A 20,000-nucleotide genomic window follows, 5' to 3' on the forward strand; every position below is an offset into this window, starting at 1 on the left:
AGGTGATATGGCAGAAGCAGCTCATGTACTGTGGCTAGCTTACCTATCGTTCGTAGCCGGAGAAGCAGTTCGGGCATGGCGCTATCTGTCTATTCCAGAAAAGTCGTTCCTTTTGGTAAGAACTTGCAATAACCATGCAGAAAATAGCCTGGTTAATATGCAGGTCACGACATGTAAATGAAGCATTGTTAGTGGTGTTTTGTTTTTAGAGATGACTGCTCTTTACTAACATTGTTAGCCACCTCATGCTAGCAGTTTTCTGCAATCTAGAATTTACAGAAGAGAAAGATGTATGTTCTTGTTTTTTAGGATTGTAAATGATGGTGCAAAATTCCAAAAAAGGGAAGTTTTCCTTTTAACTGTACAGGCATTTTCAGAATAAAACCTCTAACTTTTCAAATCAGCACATGCTTCTTTGATTGTGAGTCCACATGACTAGCTACCATCTTATGTTCCCATTCTACCCATTTTATTCTTAGTCTTGTGGAAGCCTCTGATTCTACTGGAATAAGTTCCAGTGAAATGGTTAACACTTTGATGCTCATCGAGCTGACAAACTGGGTAGTTAGTTTGACTTGAACTGTGGCTTTTGGAATACCTAATTATCTGTCTCCATTTTTTTCTAGGAACTTCCCGGGGATCTTCGGCAACCAGCAACAGCATTACATGGACGTCATCAAGCGCATGCTTGTTCAGTGCATGCAGGACCAAGCAAACCCGCAGGTAAAAACAAAAATTAAATATAGGCCAGGTCAGTCATTTTGCTGCTTAAATCGTTCCTGATTTATGAATGTTTTTTGTGTGTCATCTTTCAGATCCGCACACTGGCAGCCCGAGCTGCTGCCTCCTTTGTTCTGTCTAATGAAAGCAACACAGCCCTGCTGAAGCATTTTGCTGACCTACTGCCAGGCATACTGCAGGTTTGGAGCTTTTCCATTTTATTCCACAAACTTTGTAGGCTGGATTTAACAGGAGTATTTTGCATTATTTTTTTGTGTTTTTGTCTTATAATCAAAAAAATTAATCATTCAATGTTCTTGAAAATGTTAAACATTGGTATGACCAGTACTGCCTCTGTAACTACTTTTTATTGGATCGATACAAATGTGTAGTATTACACAGAACTAAAGTTAACTATCCACACAAATAAGCAGAGTTTCCCCGTATGTTCTTTGATCGTGGCCTGTCGCCACGGTGTAATAAAAGCTGCTACAACTTTAAAAAAATAAAGGTATTTTTCATGAAAATAACAGTAACACATTGTATGAATTTAAATATAACTTATTTATGCACTGTTGACTGGTGATGCACAGAAAATCTGGCTACTAAAAAACTTTTCACTAGCGTAAGCAAGATTCAAGTGATTGTTTGGAGCCTCGGCGGTAAAACCGGGTACTGTAAAGAACAGTAATATTGTCCCATTAGTGTAATGATGCACTACATAAAACTAGGGATGTACAGGTAAACGGTATGATGAAAAACCGCGGTAACATTTCAGACAGTTAAAATACAGTTACAATTTTTAATTACAAAAAACGTAATTTATTAATTCACTTTAGGCAACACGTCTATTTCCTAAAAACGGAGTCACACATGATGGAGAGCAACTACACAGACTTTGCTCATAGTCAACGGAGCAAAGTGCTTCATTTAACTTAATTTTCCTTCCCTTCATTTCCTTGCAGTCTTGGCGTGATTTAAGGGTGAGCTGCTGCTATTAGATGACAGGTGTAGACAATATTGGAGACCAATGAATTTGTCCTAGAAGTATACTGTGGAGGAGTAAAACATTTGACGTTGCTTTTATTTTCTCAACACACCGTCCTGCTGCTGTGACTGAACGTTTAATGACGTGAGGTTGCAGCAGGCAGTGTGGAGGGAACGTAAACGTTGCTACAACTTGTTTATAATGTCTGGTTGTTTGTTTACTGGGATGCTCACTTGTCCTTTAATTGCTAATTTTGTCGGTGTTCGGATAGCATCGACACTAGCTAAAATGTTTGTCATCTCTTTGAATTAAACACAGGCTGTGAAGATTGTGTATTATATGTGAGAGGTAGCCCTGCGATGAGGTGGCGACTTGTCCAGGGTGTACCCCGCCTTCCACCCGATTGTAGCTGAGATAGGGAATAAGCGGTAGAAAATGGATGGATGGATGTGAGAGGTATCACTCGTGTTTATTTTTGTTGGCCAAACTGTTGCCCATGGTGTTGTTGAAGAACAAGGCTTGTTTATTAGACTATCTTTATTGACCAAAATTCTCAAACTATGAAAACTCAATGTTTTACATTTTGTGGGTTTTATGAATATAACGATAAAGGCATAATGTATTGAGAAAAAGCTGACATGTTGATAATATTTACAAAAATACAAATATTTGTCTTTAAATAATGTTTATCTATAGCCTTTTTATTAGACATTAAAAATTACATGACGGCCTCACGTTCACACTCAGAGTTTTATCTAACATACTGAATTTAATAATCGTTATTTTACTATTATTACAAATTTTAATATTTTGTCCATAATGGTGCAGCCCTTTGTATAATATCAGATCTCTTGTATGTGTTTTTATTTATATGGTCAAAAAGTGCAGTAACGTCTTATAGCCATCTAGTGCCATCTTGCAAAATTCTTACATTTGTTTATCTCTTATGTCCTTAAGGTGCTTTCTTGCACAATTTTCGCATTTATTTGTACTTTAGTTATTTTGTTTTTGCCATATTACTATTATAATGCTTGTGTTTTTCATATACACATTCAATTTTTGCTTAAGGTACAAGTACAGTGTTATCTGCAATATGGTTTTTTCAAAGGAGATCATTTTTATTGTTTTTTTTTTTTTTTAAACTGGGTTCAAAGATTTCAGTATAAGTACTTAAAAAATTAAAACAATTCAGCACATTTAAAAGATACCATGATATATTTGGTCACAATAACTTTGACAAGAAATGTTCATACCGTAACATCCCTACATATTACTCTGCCTTTGTCTTCTTGCTACAAACCTGCGTATCTTGTTCTCCTTTTCTTTTTGTACAGTGTTATTCATTTATCAACCACAGAATGTCGTAACGTCCTGTGAGGGAACATGGTTACTTGTATACATGGTGAATTGTCATTAACACCTGACATTCTTGGTTCTGATCAGGCAGTGAATGAGTCCAGCTACCAAGGAGACGACTCTGTCCTCAAATCGTTGGTGGAGATTGCAGACACAGCACCGAAATATCTGAGACCTCACTTGGAGGCCACTCTGCAGCTCAGCCTGAAGGTGGGTTGGAAAACCATTCAACATTAATATTGCACCACACTCCATACTATACTTATTCAACTCTGCTATACTTCGATGCACCTCTTCAGCTTTGTGCAGATACCAACTTGACGAATATGCAGAGACAATTAGCGTTGGAAGTCATCGTCACTTTATCAGAGACTGCAGCAGCCATGCTGAGGAAACACACCACACTCGTAGCTCAGAGCGGTGGGTGTTTTATGATGCTGCTCATTGTGATAGAAATGATTGAGGACGCCGCTTTGATGTGTCTGTGTGTTTAGTGCCCCAGATGCTGGCTATGATGGTGGACTTGGAGGATGATGATGACTGGGCCATGGCTGATGAGCTGGAAGATGATGACTTTGACAGGTAATGTTTAATATTGCAAATAAACCGCATGTCACTACGGTTGCGCGATAAACAACAATTTAAATGTCATGCATTTAGCATACGATTAAGTTTTAAATACTGCAAAATACTTCTATTTTTATTAGCCTTTATGACTTTTGGCTATATTGTGCTACTGTGTGGTGACATTCTAGCTGTGTCCTGCAAATTTTACAACGTCAAGTGTACAAAGCGATCAACGCAAAGTAACATCCCTTCTCCCGAGCTAGCAGCTAATGTCCCTCTACAGTGCAGTTTATAAATCACAAATTCTCCCCTCCATGTCGGACTAGAGGACAAGGACTAACTAAACATGCTATACCGCACCGTAGGACAGTGGTTCTCAAATGGGGGTACTTAAAGGTATGCCAAGGGGTACATGAGATTTAAAAAAATTCTAAAAAATAGCAACAATTCAATAATCCTTTTATAAATATATTTAGTTAATTAATACTTCAACAACATATTAAGTTCATAAACTGTGAAAATACAACAATGCAATATTCAGTGTTGCCAGCTAGATTTTTTGTGGACATGTTATGTGTAGAAATCTTTTTTTTTTATAATTGAATCACTTGTTTATTTTTCAACAAGTTTTTAGTTATTTTTATATATTTTTTTCCAAATGGTTCCAGAAAGACCACTACTAATGATCAATATTTTGCACTGTTATACAATTTAATCAATCCGAAACTGATGACATAGTGCTGTATTTTACTTCTTTATCTTTTTTTTTCAACTGAAAATGCTTTGCTCTGATTAGGGGGTACTTGAATTTAAAAAAAAAAAAAAAAAAAAATGTTCACAGGGGGTACATCACTGAAAAAAGGTTAATACCAAAAAGTATAGCTAGCTGTAAGCTAGAGCTCTTGAATGTAAACAACGTTGAGCGACTCGATACAAATACTGACTGTAATGATACCAAGTATAGTATTAGCACAGGTCGATGCTACAGTGATTAGATTGAGAGTTTTCATTACCACAAATATTTGTTTGGTTTTTGTTAATGTTGACAAACTCGGGGTACAAGGGCCAGTATGTAATTTTGCGCCTTTATTTTGCACTGTTGACTTGAATATTTGCAGAATCATAGGACACTGCCACGCCTATTGATAATAATTTTACCAATGATTTTGATAACACTACACAATTGGTCTACTTATAACCGACGTTAGTGATCATCTGCCAGTTTTCACAATATATGATAGAAACTACAAAAAGAACATGGAAGACAAAAGGACATTTCGAAGGGTTTGCACAGAGAGGATGATTGCTTTCAAAATTGCGCTAAAAAAGCAAAATTAGGACAATGTGTACAATGAAAAAGAGGTTGATGAAGCATATGAACATTTCTTAAACAAGTTCATAATACTTTTTGAAAAATATTGTTCATGAAAACAACTCAGTAGAAAGCAGTGAAAGAATAAACAACCATTGATGACACAATTATTAAAAAAATGCTTGTAATAACAAGATTTTTTTGAGAAAATGATACAACTAAAAATTAATGTTATTGCATACATCAGCAGCTAAATTTAGAAGCCTTTGTAACCTGTTTAGAGGCTATTGTCATCTATATCCCAAATAGTATCACGTGATTTATGTTTAGGCCCATATCGTCTCCTTATTTGTCACCCAACAGTAATGCTGTTGCAGGAGAAAGTGCCCTGGACAGAATTGCCTGTGGTCTGGGAGACAAGATTATTTTGCCCCTTATTAAGCATAACATCATGCAGATGCTCCAGAACAGTAAGTAAACACAAGCCCTGACGAGCAACAAATGTATCACGTTTAGATCTTCTCCTGAAATTGTCTCAATGGTGAATTCTAGCTGACTGGAAGTACCGCCATGCTGGACTGATGGCGTTGTCGGCCATTGGTGAAGGCTGCCACCAGCAGATGGAGGCTACCCTTAATGAGATTGTTGGCGTTGTACTTCTATTCTGTGCTGACCCAGTAAGAGCCTTTTTATAGTTGAATATTTATTTCTTGTGGTGTATTTAACAAAAAAAAATCACACATTTGTGCAGCATCCAAGGGTGCGGTACGCTGCCTGCAATGCTATTGGACAAATGGCCACAGACTTTGCACCAACCTTCCAAAAGAAGTTCCATGATAAGGTCAGTCCAGTTTCCAATTGGCTGCACAAATTCAAAGATTCTGTTGACTAAAATTGTATTTTTTTCTAGGTGATTTCAGCACTGCTTCAGACCATGGAGGACCAGAGTAACCCCCGAGTTCAGGCGCACGCTGCTGCAGCCCTCATTAATTTCACAGAAGACTGCCCCAAATCTTTGCTTATCCCTTATCTGGACAACTTGGTGCAGCACCTTCATGGCATCATGGTGGCCAAGCTGCAAGAAGTAAAAACAAACAAAAACCCTCTTTCTTTTTCTTTCTTTTTTTGTTTTCTTTGGCTTGTTTAGTTGTTTTCAATGTCTGTTGTTGACTTTCTTCAGTTGATTCAGAAGGGCACCAAACTGGTCCTGGAACAGGTGGTGACCTCAATTGCGTCCGTGGCGGACACGGCAGAAGAAAAGTTTGTCCCGTACTACGACCTGTTCATGCCCTCACTCAAGCATATCGTGGAAAACGCTCTGCGAAAGGAGCTGCGACTGCTCCGAGGCAAGACCATCGAGTGCATCAGCCTCATCGGCCTCGCTGTTGGCAAGGAGAAGGTATGTCAAGAGCGCTAGAATGCGGTGGATCACATGACTCATGGAGCTGGACATACGGTAGTTTGAATTTAAACAATTCTCCGTTCTTAAATAGGCAGGGTCTTCAAAGGTTTGCGTGGTTAAAGTGTGGGTGCTAACTTGAGTTTTTTTTTTTTTTTCTATAACAAGTCCCTTTTTATTAAATAGACGAACATGTACCCTTTTTAAAAATGAGAAACTAAAAATATGAATTGCTGACCTGCATTATAACCTAACCAGGAAAATATCCACGAATGGGTCTAATATCTCAAACTAAAATTCGAAAGATTATTGCACAATATTCTTATTTATATACTTAGTTTCTTTTCTCTGGGGAGTTTTGGTGTTCTTGTTATTGCCACCTCATGAAAAACATTTACAAATATTCTATTTGTGCTAGACTACTGATATTTGAGTTGTGTAGCATTGGTATCATGTGTTTGCTGCCACGATGCTGGCGTGAAATAGACATGTCAATGTAGGAGCACTCTTTACTTTTTACATCATGAATGGATGAGTTCTAAAGTGTCATTTGTCGTCCATTGTTCTTTGCACCTAATAACAGCCCTTTTTCAACACAGGTAAAAGTTAAGTTCTGAGCACTTCCGAACACTTCTAATACTTATGGTCATGAGACCTGCTGCTGCCTCAGTAGTGATAGGGATGGCCTAAAATCTGTATCACAATATATATTACAGCCTATTGCGATAATGACATATATAATTTGATACAGAAATGATAAATCCATTTCAAACTTGGTTACGAAGGCTACTAATTTATCTGGCGTGGTAACATTGTCTTTTTTATTTTTCTAAACAATCTTTAATGTACCTGCTAATTTACTGTTAATCGCTTGTTTCTGATATAACATGGTTCTGTCTACACTTTGGTAAAAATAGTATGAGCATTTTGTTGTTTGGATACTTAACGTTAGTTTTGGACGATACCATTAATTTGGGTTTAGGTCAAATACCAGATAGCTACAGGGGCAGTATTGGTCATCAATGTTCATAATGACAGATTTCAAATCGTTGAATAATTCCATTTTTGATTACCGTTAATAAACAAACACACAGTATATCAGTGTAACTTTAACAATATTCTTTTTTTTTATTATCTGCTACTATTGTGTCTTCAGTTTTATATCCTGAGCTTCTTTAACAAAAATGACAGAGTATTTGCTAATAATAAATATCTATCCAACCACTGTAGTGTCGCACATATACTGATACTAACTATACATCGTATTGTGACCGTCGATTTTTATCAATCCACCCACCTTTGGTTACGGTCAAGAGCTCTAGCTTGCGGTCAGCATGTAGAATGTTTAGCTATTTCTGGTCCTGCTGGGATGATACTTGTAAGAAACGTAGTTTATTTGCCTCCGAAGAAAAGAGAAGAGGCTTTGCACTGTGGAAGGATGTTAGCTGCTAGCAAGGAACACTATATCGTGTTGAGGATGCGCTCGTTTGCTTGTCGCTATGAATTCGTGGGACGCCGCTATAATGTATCATCAATATGCATTATCACAATCGTATTAAAGGCCTACTGAAATGAAATTTTCTTATTTAAACGGGGATTGCAGGTCCATTCTATGTCTCATACTTGATCATTTCGCGATATTGCCATATTTTTGCTGAAAGGATTTGGTAGAGAACATCGCCGATAAAGTTCGCAACTTTAGGTCGCTAATAAAAAAGCCTTGCCTGTACCGGAAGTCGCAGACGATGACGTCACAAGGGTGAGGGCTCCTCTCGTCCTCACATTGTTTTTAATGGGAGCCTCCAGCAGCAAGAGCTATTTGGACCGAGAAATCGACAATTTGCCCATTAATTTGAGCGAGGATGAAAGATTTGTGAATGAGGATATTGAGAGTAAAGGACTAGAAAAAAAAAAAGGCGATTGCAGAAGTTATTACACACATTTACTGTGATAATTCTGGAAAATCTCTTATCTGCCCATTGTGTTAGTGTCTTAGTGAGATTAAATTGTACTTAAAGTCGGAGGAGTGTGGCTACGGGTATGTGTGTTGCTGAGGCAAGTCACGCTGCTGGAAGCTCCGCTGATTTCACCGGTAAGAGCAAACTTATCACAATTTTCTCACCGAAAACTGCTGGTTGACATTTGGTCGGGATCCAAGTTCGCTTGACCGCTCTGATCCATATTAAAGCTTCGCCTTCGGGAATTTTAAACAAGGAAACACTGTGTTTGTGTGGGTAAAGGCTAAAAGCTCCCACCTCCATCTTTCTACTTTGACTTGTCCATTATTCATTGAACAAATTGCAAAATATTCAGCAACACAAATGTCCAGAATACTGTTTAATTATGCGATTAAAGCAGACTACTTATAGCTTGGATCGGGCTGGAAAATAATGTCCGCTACAACCCGAGACGTCAAACGACGCGTCATCATACCGCGACGTTTTCAACACGACACTTTGTGGGAAATTTAAAATTGCAATTTAGTAAACTAAAAAGGCCATATTGGCATGTGTTGCAATGTTAATATTTCATCATCGATATCTAAACTATCAGACTGCGTGGTGGGTAGTAGTGGGTTTCAGTTGGCCTTTAAAGGGTCTATTGTCGGCCAAATTGATATAATTCATAATGTCTATTTTGCGCAAGGCTTGTTGGCAGTGGCTATTTCATTTTGGTTGTTGGCTGCGGCAACTTCATCCAGTTGGGTATCGACACTAGTAATCGAAATTACAAAATTTGATCAATTCAATACTAGTTTGTCCGGTTTCCTATAGATGCACGATGCCCAGCTCTAATGGCGGATTAAAATGTGTTTTTTTTTTCCCTTTCATTTTCTTGCTCTTGCCAGTTCATGCCAGACGCCTCTGCGGTCATGCAGCTGCTCCTCAAAACCCAGACTGACTTTAATGATTTGGATGACGACGATCCGCAAGTAAGTAGGCTTGGTGGAACATCTTAGGCCGTCTGTGGGGTTTGAAATAGTTAACTGTTTTTCCCTTCTTAAAGATCTCCTACATGATCTCAGCCTGGGCCAGGATGTGTAAGATCTTGGGGAAGGAGTTCCAGCAGTATCTACCGGTGGTAATGGGCCCTTTGATGAAGACCGCCTCCATCAAACCTGAGGTGGCGCTCCTTGACAGTAAGTTTTTGTGCCCACCAGGTGGATTTCTGCTTGTAAAAGTTGACTGCAAAAAAGATATCTTGCAGCCCAGGATATGGAGAACATTTCAGAGGATGATGGCTGGGAGTTTGTCAACCTTGGAGATCAGCAGAGTTTTGGCATCAAGACTGCCGGCTTGGAAGAGAAGTCCACTGCCTGCCAGATGCTGGTGAACATCTTACGCTCAGCAAACTAAGACTTTGGCCTTTCTGGACACTGAGCACAGTCACTGTTGTGTTACAGGTGTGTTATGCCAAAGAGCTAAAGGAGGGTTTTGTGGAGTACACGGAGCAGGTGGTGAAGCTGATGGTTCCTCTGCTGAAGTTCTACTTCCATGATGATATCCTTGTCCTATCACATAATGTTGCACAATATAAATGATATACATTTGGCCAACGATACAGCTTTAATACCGTTTTAACACCCATTGTTATAATGCATGTTGGTGACACATTGTGTGCCGCAAATTTGACAGTGACTGAAGTCAGCGATCCTCTCTTTTAATGGCAGCAAATAAATTAAGTTTCTTACAAGTATTATCCCTGGAAGACCAGGAATAACTAAACATGCAACACTACACACCGTAGAAAGAGATGCTAACCGCTAGCTAGAGCTTGTTAATGTAAACAAAGGTGGGCAGACCGATACAAATATCAAAAGTAAAGCCAAGTATAATATGATTATATTGTTAATACTACAAGTCTGATATTTTTTTATTATCAAAAACATGTAGTTGTCTTTGTTATTGTTTACATACTCTACTCTAAGTCACTGAGCACAGGAAGACTTTTAAGGCCAAAAAACAAATTGTTTAAACCAAACCCAATGGTAGGAAATTAAATATTTAATTGATAATGTTTCACTGCCATTCTGTGTTTTTGTCTGATTAGAATTGTGATCAAAAATATAATATTTGATGATTTTCAAAATTTGCAGTATCAGAATTGGTATCATCGATGTTGCCCTTGGAGCTACCTGGTATCGGATCGTTGCCCAAAACTAATGTAAAATATCCAATATGAAGTGTTGATTCATTTTGAACAGAAGTTTGGATAGAACCGTGTTACAACCGAACGTTACCAGATATTACAAAGATTTTAAAAATATTTTTTTAGAAAATATTAAAATTAGAAATGACTATTTTAGCAGCTAGATATGGAGCCTTGGTAACTCATTTTCAAATGTTCTATAATAATTTCCATGCAATATGACATATATATATATATATATATATATATATTAGGGCTGTGAATCTTTGGGTGTCCCACGATTCGATTCTAAATGATTCTGTATTCATTCAATACATAGGATTTCAGCAGGATCTACCGCAGTCTGCTGACATGCTAGCAGAGTCTTAAATAAAAAAAAAAAAAGAAAGCTTTTATAAGTGTAAAGGACAATGTTTTATCAACTGATTGCAATAATGTAAATTTGTTAACTATTAAACGAACCAAAAATATTACTTATTTTATCTTTGTGAAAACATTGGACACAGTGTGTTGTCAAGCTTATGAGATGCAATGCAAGTGTAAGCCACTGTGACACTATTGTTCTTTTTTTATTGTTTTTATAAATGTCTAATGATAATGTCAGTGAGGGATTTTTAATCACTGCTATCCTGAAATTATAACTAATATTGATTCTGTTGTTGATAATATTCATTTTTGTTTCATTACTTTTGGTTTGTTCTGTGTCGTGTTTGTGTCGCCTCTCAATTGCTCTGTTTATTGCAGTTCTGAGTGTTGCTGGGTCAGGTTTGGTTTTGGAATTGGATTGCATTGTTTTGGTATTGCTGTGTAGTGGTTTGTTGGATTGATTAAAAAAAAAAATCGATTTTTTTAAAAATGAGAATCAATTCTCAATCGCACAACAAACCATTCGATTCGTATTCGAATAGATTTTTTCCCCACACCCCTAATAAATATATATATATATATATATATATATATATATATATATATATATATATATATATATATATATATATATATATATATATATACCTCCATGATACAGATTTTATGCCATATCGCCCATCCGTACTCTCATATTTCCTCTCAGTAACTCGATGTAACGATCAAAACTTTTTCCTGAACTGCCTCACGTGTGCGGGTGGCGGCAGCAGAGTCCATGCCGCTGCTGTTGGAGTGTGCGCGGGTTCGAGGCCCCGAGTACCTCACCCAAATGTGGCTCTTCATGTGCGATGCCCTCATCAAGGCCATCGGTACCGAGCCAGACTTGGACGTCCGCTCCGAGATAATGCATTCGTTTGCCAAGGTAATAAACTACTTCCTGGTAAATGAAATGACGCCTGAGTTAGAGCGTGGAGAAGATTTGTAGCGGTTTATGGTCCGCTTGTGTCTCAGTGTATCGAGCTGATGGGAGATGGATGTCTGAACAACGAGCATTTTGAGGAGCTGGGTGGCATTTTGAAAGGGAAGCTTGAGGAGCATTTTAAGAACCAGGAACTGAGGCATGGTGAGGCTTCACCAGCACATGGCCCCGGTACCACTGTGTTCCTGCATTATTGGTCTTATTTCTATTTTGTTCACAGCCAAGAGACAGGATGAGGACTATGACGAGCAGGTGGAGGAATCGTTACAAGATGAGGTAAATATTTCACAGCTACATGAAACACTTAAAACTTGGAAAGTTCACATCCAATCCTAATGTCTTCTTCCTGATCTCAGGATGAGAACGATGTGTACATCCTCACCAAAGTGTCGGACATCCTGCACTCTGTGTTCAGTAGTTACAAAGAGAAGGTGCTGCCTTGGTTTGAGCAGCTGCTGCAGCTCATTGTCCAGTTGATAGTAAGTGTTCTTTTTTTAATGCTACGTTTTCAATGAAGGAATGCAATGGCTTTACACTAGAGATGTTCCCATCAGCTGCTTATACCAAGCATCACTGAGATTGGTTTATCAATCAAATGTATTATGTGTTAAAGGCCTACTGAAATGAGATTTTCTTATTTAAACTGGGATAGCAGGTCCATTCTATGTGTCATACTTGATCATTTTGCGATATTGCCATATTTTTGCTGAAAGGATTTAGTAGAGAACATCGACGATAAAGCTCGCAACTTTTGGTCGCTAATAAAAAAGCCTTGCCTTTACCGGAAGTAGCAGGCGATGTGCGGGTGACGTCACGGGTTGTGGAGCTCCTCACATTGTTTGTAATAATAGCCTCCAGCAGCAAGCGCTATTCGGACCGAGAAAGCGACAATTTCCCCATTAATTTGAGCGAGGATGAAAGATTCATGGATGAGGAAAATTAGTTTTTTTAATGAAAATAATGTTAGTAAATGATCTACTATTAAACAAAACATTGTGGTACATTACATTATGTTGTACAGTTGAGATCAAAATTATTCAACCCCCACACAATTTTGGTGTTTTAGCAAGTTGGACATTTATTCCGTATTTTGTTTATAGTCATATCAAATAAAGATGCATTAAATAGACAAATGCAACTTGAATTACAACATATTTTGTAACATAGCAAACAGTGTCATTTCTCTTAATCTCATTGACCAAATTATTCAACCCCTTGAAGATCATAACTCTTAAGAACAGAATTTGAATAAGGTCTTTTCAATCAGGTGTTGAAAACACCTGTAGATGTGATTAGAACAATAACGAGCAACAATTAAACTGATTGAAAAAGACTGTGACGCTCAGCTTCTTGTAGATGGTCAATGGTGTATTTGCAACATGGTGAAGTCCAGGGAGTGGTCAAAGAAGTCAAGAGAGGAGGTAATTTCTCTTCATAAGAAAGGATATGGATATAAGAAAATAGCGAAGACATTACACATTCCAAGAGACACAGTTGGGAGCATAATTCGCAAGTTTAAAGCTAAAGGCACAGTGGAAACACTACCTGGGCATGGTAGAAAGAGGATGCTGTGTGCAACTGCTGTCCGGTATTTGAAGCGTACAGTGGTGAAAAACCCCCGGGTAACAGCTGAGGAACTACAACAGGACATTGCAGAGGGGGGAACGCAGGTTTTGTCCCAGACAATAAGGCGCGCACTACGAGATGAAGGCCTCCATGCCAGAACTCCCAGACGCACCCCACTTCTGACTACCAGGCACAAGAAAAATAGACTACAGTATGCCAAAAATCATCTGGACAAACCCCAAAGTTTTTGGGAAACTGTTCTATGGAGTGATGAGACAAAACTGGAACTCCAGCGCGTTCAAGGCATTATGAATTCTATTTCCTAGCAGAATATATTAGCTGCAAATGTCATGAAATCAGTGACGAAGCTGAGGCTTGGGAGACGTTGGACCTTCCAACAGGACAACGATCCCAAGCGTACCTCCAAATCAACATCAGAGTGGTTGCAGAAGAAGGGCTGGAAGACTCTGGAGTGGCCTTCACAGTCGCCAGACCTAAATCCTCTAGAAAACTTGTGATGGGACTTGAAGAAGGCAGTTGCAGCATGCAAGCCCAAGAATATGAATGAACTGGAGGCCTTTGCCCAAGAGGAATGGGCTAAAATACCTGTAGATGGTTGCAAGAAGCTTGTGTCCGGTTATGTATCACCTTTGAAGGATGTCATTACTGCCAAAGGGTGTTCTACTAAGTACTAAAGATGCATGTAACTAGGGCAGTGGTTCGCAACCTTTTTTCAGTGATGGGGTACTGGAACATTTTTTTAATTCAAGTACCCCCTAACCAGAGCAAAGCATTTTTGGTTGAAAAAAAGAGATAAAGAAGTAAAATACAGCACGATGTCATCAGTTTCTGATTTATTAAATTGTATAACAGTGCAAAATATTGCTCATTTGTAGTGGTCTTTCTTGAACTATTTGGAAAAAAATAATTAAAAACTTTTTGAAAAATAAACTGATTCAATTATATATAAGGATTTCTACGCATAGAAGTAATCAACTTAAAGTGCCCTCTTTGTGGTTTGCTATAGTGATCCATCTGGATTCTTGAACTTAATTCTAAACATTTCTTCACAAAAAAAGAAATAATTAATAATTATGGGACGTGTCCACAAAAAATCCTGCTGTCAACACTGAATATTGCGTTGTAGCATTTCTTTTCACAGTTTATGAACTTACATTCATATGTTGTTCAAGTATTATTCAATAAATATATTTCTAGAGTATTTTTGAATTGTTGCTATTTTTAGAATATTTAAAGAAAAATCTCACGTACCCCTTGGCATACCTTCAAGTACCCCCAGGGGTACGCGTACCCCCATTTGAGAACCACTGAACAAGGGGGTTGAATAATTTTGTCAATGAGATATAAAGAAAAATGTCCTTTTTTGGTATTTAGTAAATACTGTGTTACAATTCAAGTTGCATTTGTCTATTTAATGCATCTTTATTTGATATGACTATAAACAAAATACGGAATAAATATCCAACTTGCTAAAACACCAAAATTGTGTGGGGGTTGAATAATTTTGATCTCAACTGTACATTACATGGGACATGTAATTGTCAAGACTGGCAAAAGAGGTTGGTAGGTGAGAATAAATCTAAAGGTAAATAATAGACTGCGCCTATTTGCAGTAAATGCAGTCCTGATTCAAAGTTTTGTCTGCAATGGTAAAAATTGTCTTTTTTCCCCCCTCCCCTCAAAGGGTGCTCACTTCCCTGAACATAAGCTAGTCAGTGGTCTTATTTTTTGATTTGAAACATGTAATTTTTGAGTAACTTGCGAACAACCACTGGGTGTCACCAAATACCACTCCAACTTAAAAGACTGCAAAAGTCAATTCTATACTGTTAACAATAAATAGGTTGGGCAGTGCTTCATTATTTTCTGTTACGCCCCCTTGGAAGAAGAAAATATTTCACGCCGCCCTCTGTTAAATGTGAAGGAGGTTGTGGAGCACAGTAGGGAAAGTAGTTTGAGGCCAATTCCACTTCCTGTGTTTTAACGTCACTTCCTGCTTTGTGTCCTGCAGTGTCCCAACAGGCCGTGGGCTGACCGGCAGTGGGGGTTGTGTATATTTGATGACGTGGTGGAGCACTGCAGCCCGTCTTCCTTCAAATACGCCGAGTATTTCCTGCAGCCCATGTTGCAATCTCTGTGCGACAACAGCCCCGAGGTTCGGCAAGCGGCCGCCTACGGCGTCGGCGTTATGGCGCAATACGGCGGAGAGAGCTACCGCCCGTTCTGCACAGGTGCTGAAAACTACTTGTGATGAAGTTTGCGTCGATGCTTACGCACCGATATGTGTCGTCCTGCTTTAGAAGCCATCCCCTTGCTGGTCCGAGTCATCCAGGCGACCGACTCGCGCCTCAAGGAGAACGTCAACGCCACAGAAAACTGCATCTCTGCCGTCGGAAAGGTGATGAGGTTCCGGCCCGAGTGTGCAAACGTCAATGAAATCCTTCCTCACTGGATCAAATGGTTACCTCTCAACGAGGACAAAGAGGAGGCCGTGCACACCTTTGACTTCCTGTGTGACCTCATTGAAAGGTAAGAGAAGCCGTTTCACCCGCTGAATCGTTCTTGACTGGGGCTGAAAACTATCACGATATAAGTGTTTAGTATCGAATATAAGGACCAGGAAAAATTATGATAAATAGAAACATTTAAAGGCCTACTGAAACCCACTACTACCGACCACGCAGTCTGATAGTTTAAATATCAGTGATGAAATATTAACATTGCAACACATGCCAATAAGGCCTTTTTTGTTTACTAAATTGCAATTTTAAATTTCCCGCGAAGTGTCGTGTTGAAAACGTCGCGGTATGATGACGCCTATGACGACGCGTGTGTTTGACGTCTCGGGTTGGAGCGGACATTAGTTTCCAGCCAGATCCAAGCTATAAGTAGTCTGCTTTAATCGCATAATTACACAGTATTCTGGACATCTGTGTTGCTGAATCTTTTGCAATTTGTTCAATTAATAATGGAGAAGTCAAAGTAAAAAGATGGAGGTGGGAAGCTTTTAGCCTTTAGCCACACAAACACAGCCGGTGTTTCCTTGTTTAAAATTCCCGAAATTGAAGCTTTACCATGGATCAGAGCGGTCAAGCGAACATGGATCCCGACTACAAGTCAACCGGCAGTTTTCGGTGAGAAGATTGTGGTAATAAGTCGGCTCCTACCGGAGACATCAGCGGAGCTTCCGTCCTGCTGCAGCTGCGTGACTTCCCTCAGAGACTCTGGCGGTCAACACACCCGTGGACACACTCCTCTGACTTTCAGGTACTATTTAATCTCACTAAAACACTAGCAACACAATAGGCAGAAAAGGGATTTTCCAGAATTATCCTAGTAAATGTGTCTAATAACATCTGATCGCTCCCACTGCAATCGACTTTTTTTCCCCTAGTCCTTCACTCTAAATATCCTCATCCACGAATCTTTCATCCTCGCTCAAATTAATGGGGAAATCGTCGCTTTCTCTGTTCGAATAGCTCTAGCTGCTGCTGGCTATAATTGTAAACAATGTGAAGATGTGAGGAGCTCCACAACCCGTGACGTCACGTGCACATCGTCCGCCACTTCCGGTACAGGCAAGGTTTTTTTTTTATTAGCGACCAAAAGTTGCGAACTTTATCGTGGATGTTCTCTACTAAATCCTTTCAGCAAAAATATGGCAATATCGCGAAATGATCAAGTATGACACATAGAATGTACCTGCGATCCCCGTTTTAGTGTTTGATTTTTTTATTAATGTTTAGACAGAGATGAACAGAACAGAAAAACAGCAATAAACTTTTTTTTTTTCAAAGAGAGAAAAATTAAATCAAATCAAATAAAGCTAAAATAGAAATAACAATACTTATACATAGAAGAGAAAGAACAAACATCCACCCCAAAAAGGAACACACACAAAAAAAAAACTAAACCTTGCTTAGACTGTCACTTATACAATGATGACATAAAACATAAATATGCTGTACGTAGACTTTTAGTATGTAAACCAACCAGAATACTGTTAAAAAAATAAAAATCACTGTTGTACCTTTGTTGATGGTTGGTCAAAAAAGGTCAGAAAACACCTCCACACCCGATAAAACTTCCTTTCGGAACCCCTCGTCACAAGTCTAATTTTCTCTAGCTTGAGATGATATAAAACGTCTTTTACCTAGTGAGAAACTGTGGGTGGGGCAGCTTCCTTCCATTTCAAGAGGATCAAGCGGCGCGCTAATAAGGTTGAAAAGGCAATGAGCCTTCGACCACCGACAGGTAATCCTGACCCATCCCCAGTGACCCCAAAAAGCAGCAAAAGAGGATTCAATGTAATGTTAACCCCGAGTACACAAGAGAGTGCTTCACATATACCTTCCCAATATTTCTTTATTTTGGGACAGGTCCACAGCATGTGTATTAAAGTGGCTTCATCGGCTTTACATTTTGTCACATGTTGATCAATATCAGGGTACATTTTGGAAAGCTTAGACTTAGGAATATGAGCTCTGTGTACGACTTTAAACTGAATTATAGCGTGCCTCGCATACATAGAGGATGAATTCATTTGTTTTAGAACTTTAGTCCATTCTGCTTCAGCAATACAAACTTTGAGATCGTGTTCCCAAGCCTCTTTGATAGCCGACATGAAGGGAGAGCCCAAACCAGATATCAAGCGTAGCATTACAGAAATGGCTTTTTTTTTGGTTGGGTTAAAAGATATTACCTGGTCTATGACATTATCAGGAGGTTAGGCAGGGACCCCCGGGATGGAGGCAGACACAAAGTGCCTTACTTGTAAGTATCTGAAAAAATGAGAGGGCGGTAATTTATATTTAACAGATAATTGTTTAAAGGAAGCAAAAACATTTCCAATATAAAGATCTTGGAACGTTTTCAGCCCCTGCCTTTCCTACACCCTAAGTGTAGCATCCAGCAATGATGGAGGGAAGAATGTGTTTGATGCTATTGGGCTGGAGAGACTCTTAACTTGGAGTCCAAAATGTTTTCTAAATTGTGTGTATATTTTAATGGAGTTATGAACGATAGGATTATTGAGTTTTGTGTTTGGAGGAATTGGAACTGCCGCGCCAATCAAAGCAGACAGGGACGAGGGGCTAGATGAAAGTTTCTCCATTTCCACCCACGCTGGTACGCTAGAATCCGAGTGATCATGTGACCAAAAGGATAGAACACAAAGATTAGTTGCCCAGTAATATTTCCGAAAATTTGGGAGTGCAAGGCCACCATCCTGCTTTAGCTTCTGGAAGTGTTCTTTACGCAAACGGGATTTCTTGTTGTTCAAGATAAAAGATGATATCATTGAGTCTAGCTTATTAAAATAAGCATTGGAAATAAATACAGGGAGGTTCTGAAAGAGATATAAATACTTGGGTAACACCACCATTTTGACTACATTCACTCTCCCTACCAGCGAGAGTGGAAGAAATGACCAGCTGTCTAAGTCCTGTTGAACTTTGTGTTTTAGTGTATTAAAGTTATTTTTAGCGATCCCCGTTTTAAATAAGAAAATCTCATTTCAGTAGGCCTTTAAATTCCTCTGATTATAATCCCTTCCGGCAGAAAGGAAAGGAAATGTCAACACACCCATCAATGTAAACACAATTCTAAAATCACATGAAATGAAGGCTGGGCGATTTTTATTTGTTTATTTATTTTTTTATATATATATTTTTTTAATTTTGTGATTGATCGCAATTAGACTTTGATCACGGTGATCGGTTGTGTGTATGTGTGTGCCCCCCCCTATCATTCCACCACAAAGTCAGGCTGGTCATGATGTATTAAATGTACAATCAGTGTTGTGCGTTTTCCCCTTTCACAGCTCGAAGTGCAGCCCAGAAGTATAAAAAAATATATAAAAAAAGGACCAGCATTAAAGTTAAAACACAACACTGAGAGCGACTTTAGTGACAGACTTTAGTTTCACGATCTGCTGCAGCTCGCCAGTAATCCTACCTCGTGTGCGGACTTGCAGTCACGCACAGAATGTCTTTGTGACTGGGAGAATAAACACACTCACTAATGTAATCTGAAAAAGGCATTTTAAATATTTTTCAATTACACTTTTTGTTGTGTTTCCGCAAAGATTCAACTCTGATATAACGTGTTGAAAACTGCAGACACGTGTTTTTGTTCAAATCATATTTGAGGTTGTGTAATAAAAAAATGTTGTTCCTCTCATAATCAATGTTCCGTCTAAGGTACGCGTCTTTGCAATTGCATACTGCTCACGCGTCCTGCGCACGGCAAACCTAGGCCGCGCACAAAATCGAATAAAAAGATGAGCGCATAACTGTGTGCACGAGCGACGCTGAATGCTCAAAGAGTTTTGGCGTTTGTTCACACATATGAAAAATTGGAGGAAAAAGGCTGTGCGCGGGTATATCTGGGATACATCGAAGTATGTGTGCACATCGCAGCCATGCTTCCTCCCATCCAGACAACCACCTGTGTCTTGCTTGCATCATCACAACATCCAGTTTCCCTTTTTTTTTTTTTTTTTTCTGCGGCCGAATTTCTAATGCATCATTAGTGCGCAAATAATGACTTATGTATATTCATTCACACTGTAACTACT

The 20,000-nt window shown here is 38.8% G+C and overlaps 1 protein-coding gene across 1 annotated transcript in view; it reads left to right on the forward strand.

Moving 5' to 3' along the window:
• kpnb3 (karyopherin (importin) beta 3) overlaps positions 1-20,000 on the forward strand; it is a 40,647-nt gene that overhangs the window by 18,317 nt on the left and 2,330 nt on the right. The window contains exons 5-24 of the mRNA XM_061889801.1: positions 627-723; positions 816-920; positions 3,152-3,274; positions 3,364-3,484; positions 3,559-3,646; positions 5,307-5,413; positions 5,496-5,620; positions 5,695-5,784; positions 5,854-6,027; positions 6,124-6,342; positions 9,191-9,274; positions 9,349-9,481; positions 9,550-9,671; positions 9,746-9,842; positions 11,607-11,779; positions 11,869-11,980; positions 12,057-12,112; positions 12,193-12,315; positions 15,435-15,654; positions 15,724-15,952. Of these exons, the coding sequence (XP_061745785.1) occupies positions 627-723; positions 816-920; positions 3,152-3,274; positions 3,364-3,484; positions 3,559-3,646; positions 5,307-5,413; positions 5,496-5,620; positions 5,695-5,784; positions 5,854-6,027; positions 6,124-6,342; positions 9,191-9,274; positions 9,349-9,481; positions 9,550-9,671; positions 9,746-9,842; positions 11,607-11,779; positions 11,869-11,980; positions 12,057-12,112; positions 12,193-12,315; positions 15,435-15,654; positions 15,724-15,952 (2,598 nt within the window). The remainder of the gene's footprint in view (positions 1-626; positions 724-815; positions 921-3,151; positions 3,275-3,363; positions 3,485-3,558; positions 3,647-5,306; positions 5,414-5,495; positions 5,621-5,694; positions 5,785-5,853; positions 6,028-6,123; positions 6,343-9,190; positions 9,275-9,348; positions 9,482-9,549; positions 9,672-9,745; positions 9,843-11,606; positions 11,780-11,868; positions 11,981-12,056; positions 12,113-12,192; positions 12,316-15,434; positions 15,655-15,723; positions 15,953-20,000) is intronic.

This window comes from Nerophis ophidion, linkage group LG27 (genome assembly GCF_033978795.1).
Source record: "Nerophis ophidion isolate RoL-2023_Sa linkage group LG27, RoL_Noph_v1.0, whole genome shotgun sequence".
Lineage (NCBI taxonomy): Eukaryota > Metazoa > Chordata > Actinopteri > Syngnathiformes > Syngnathidae > Nerophis > Nerophis ophidion.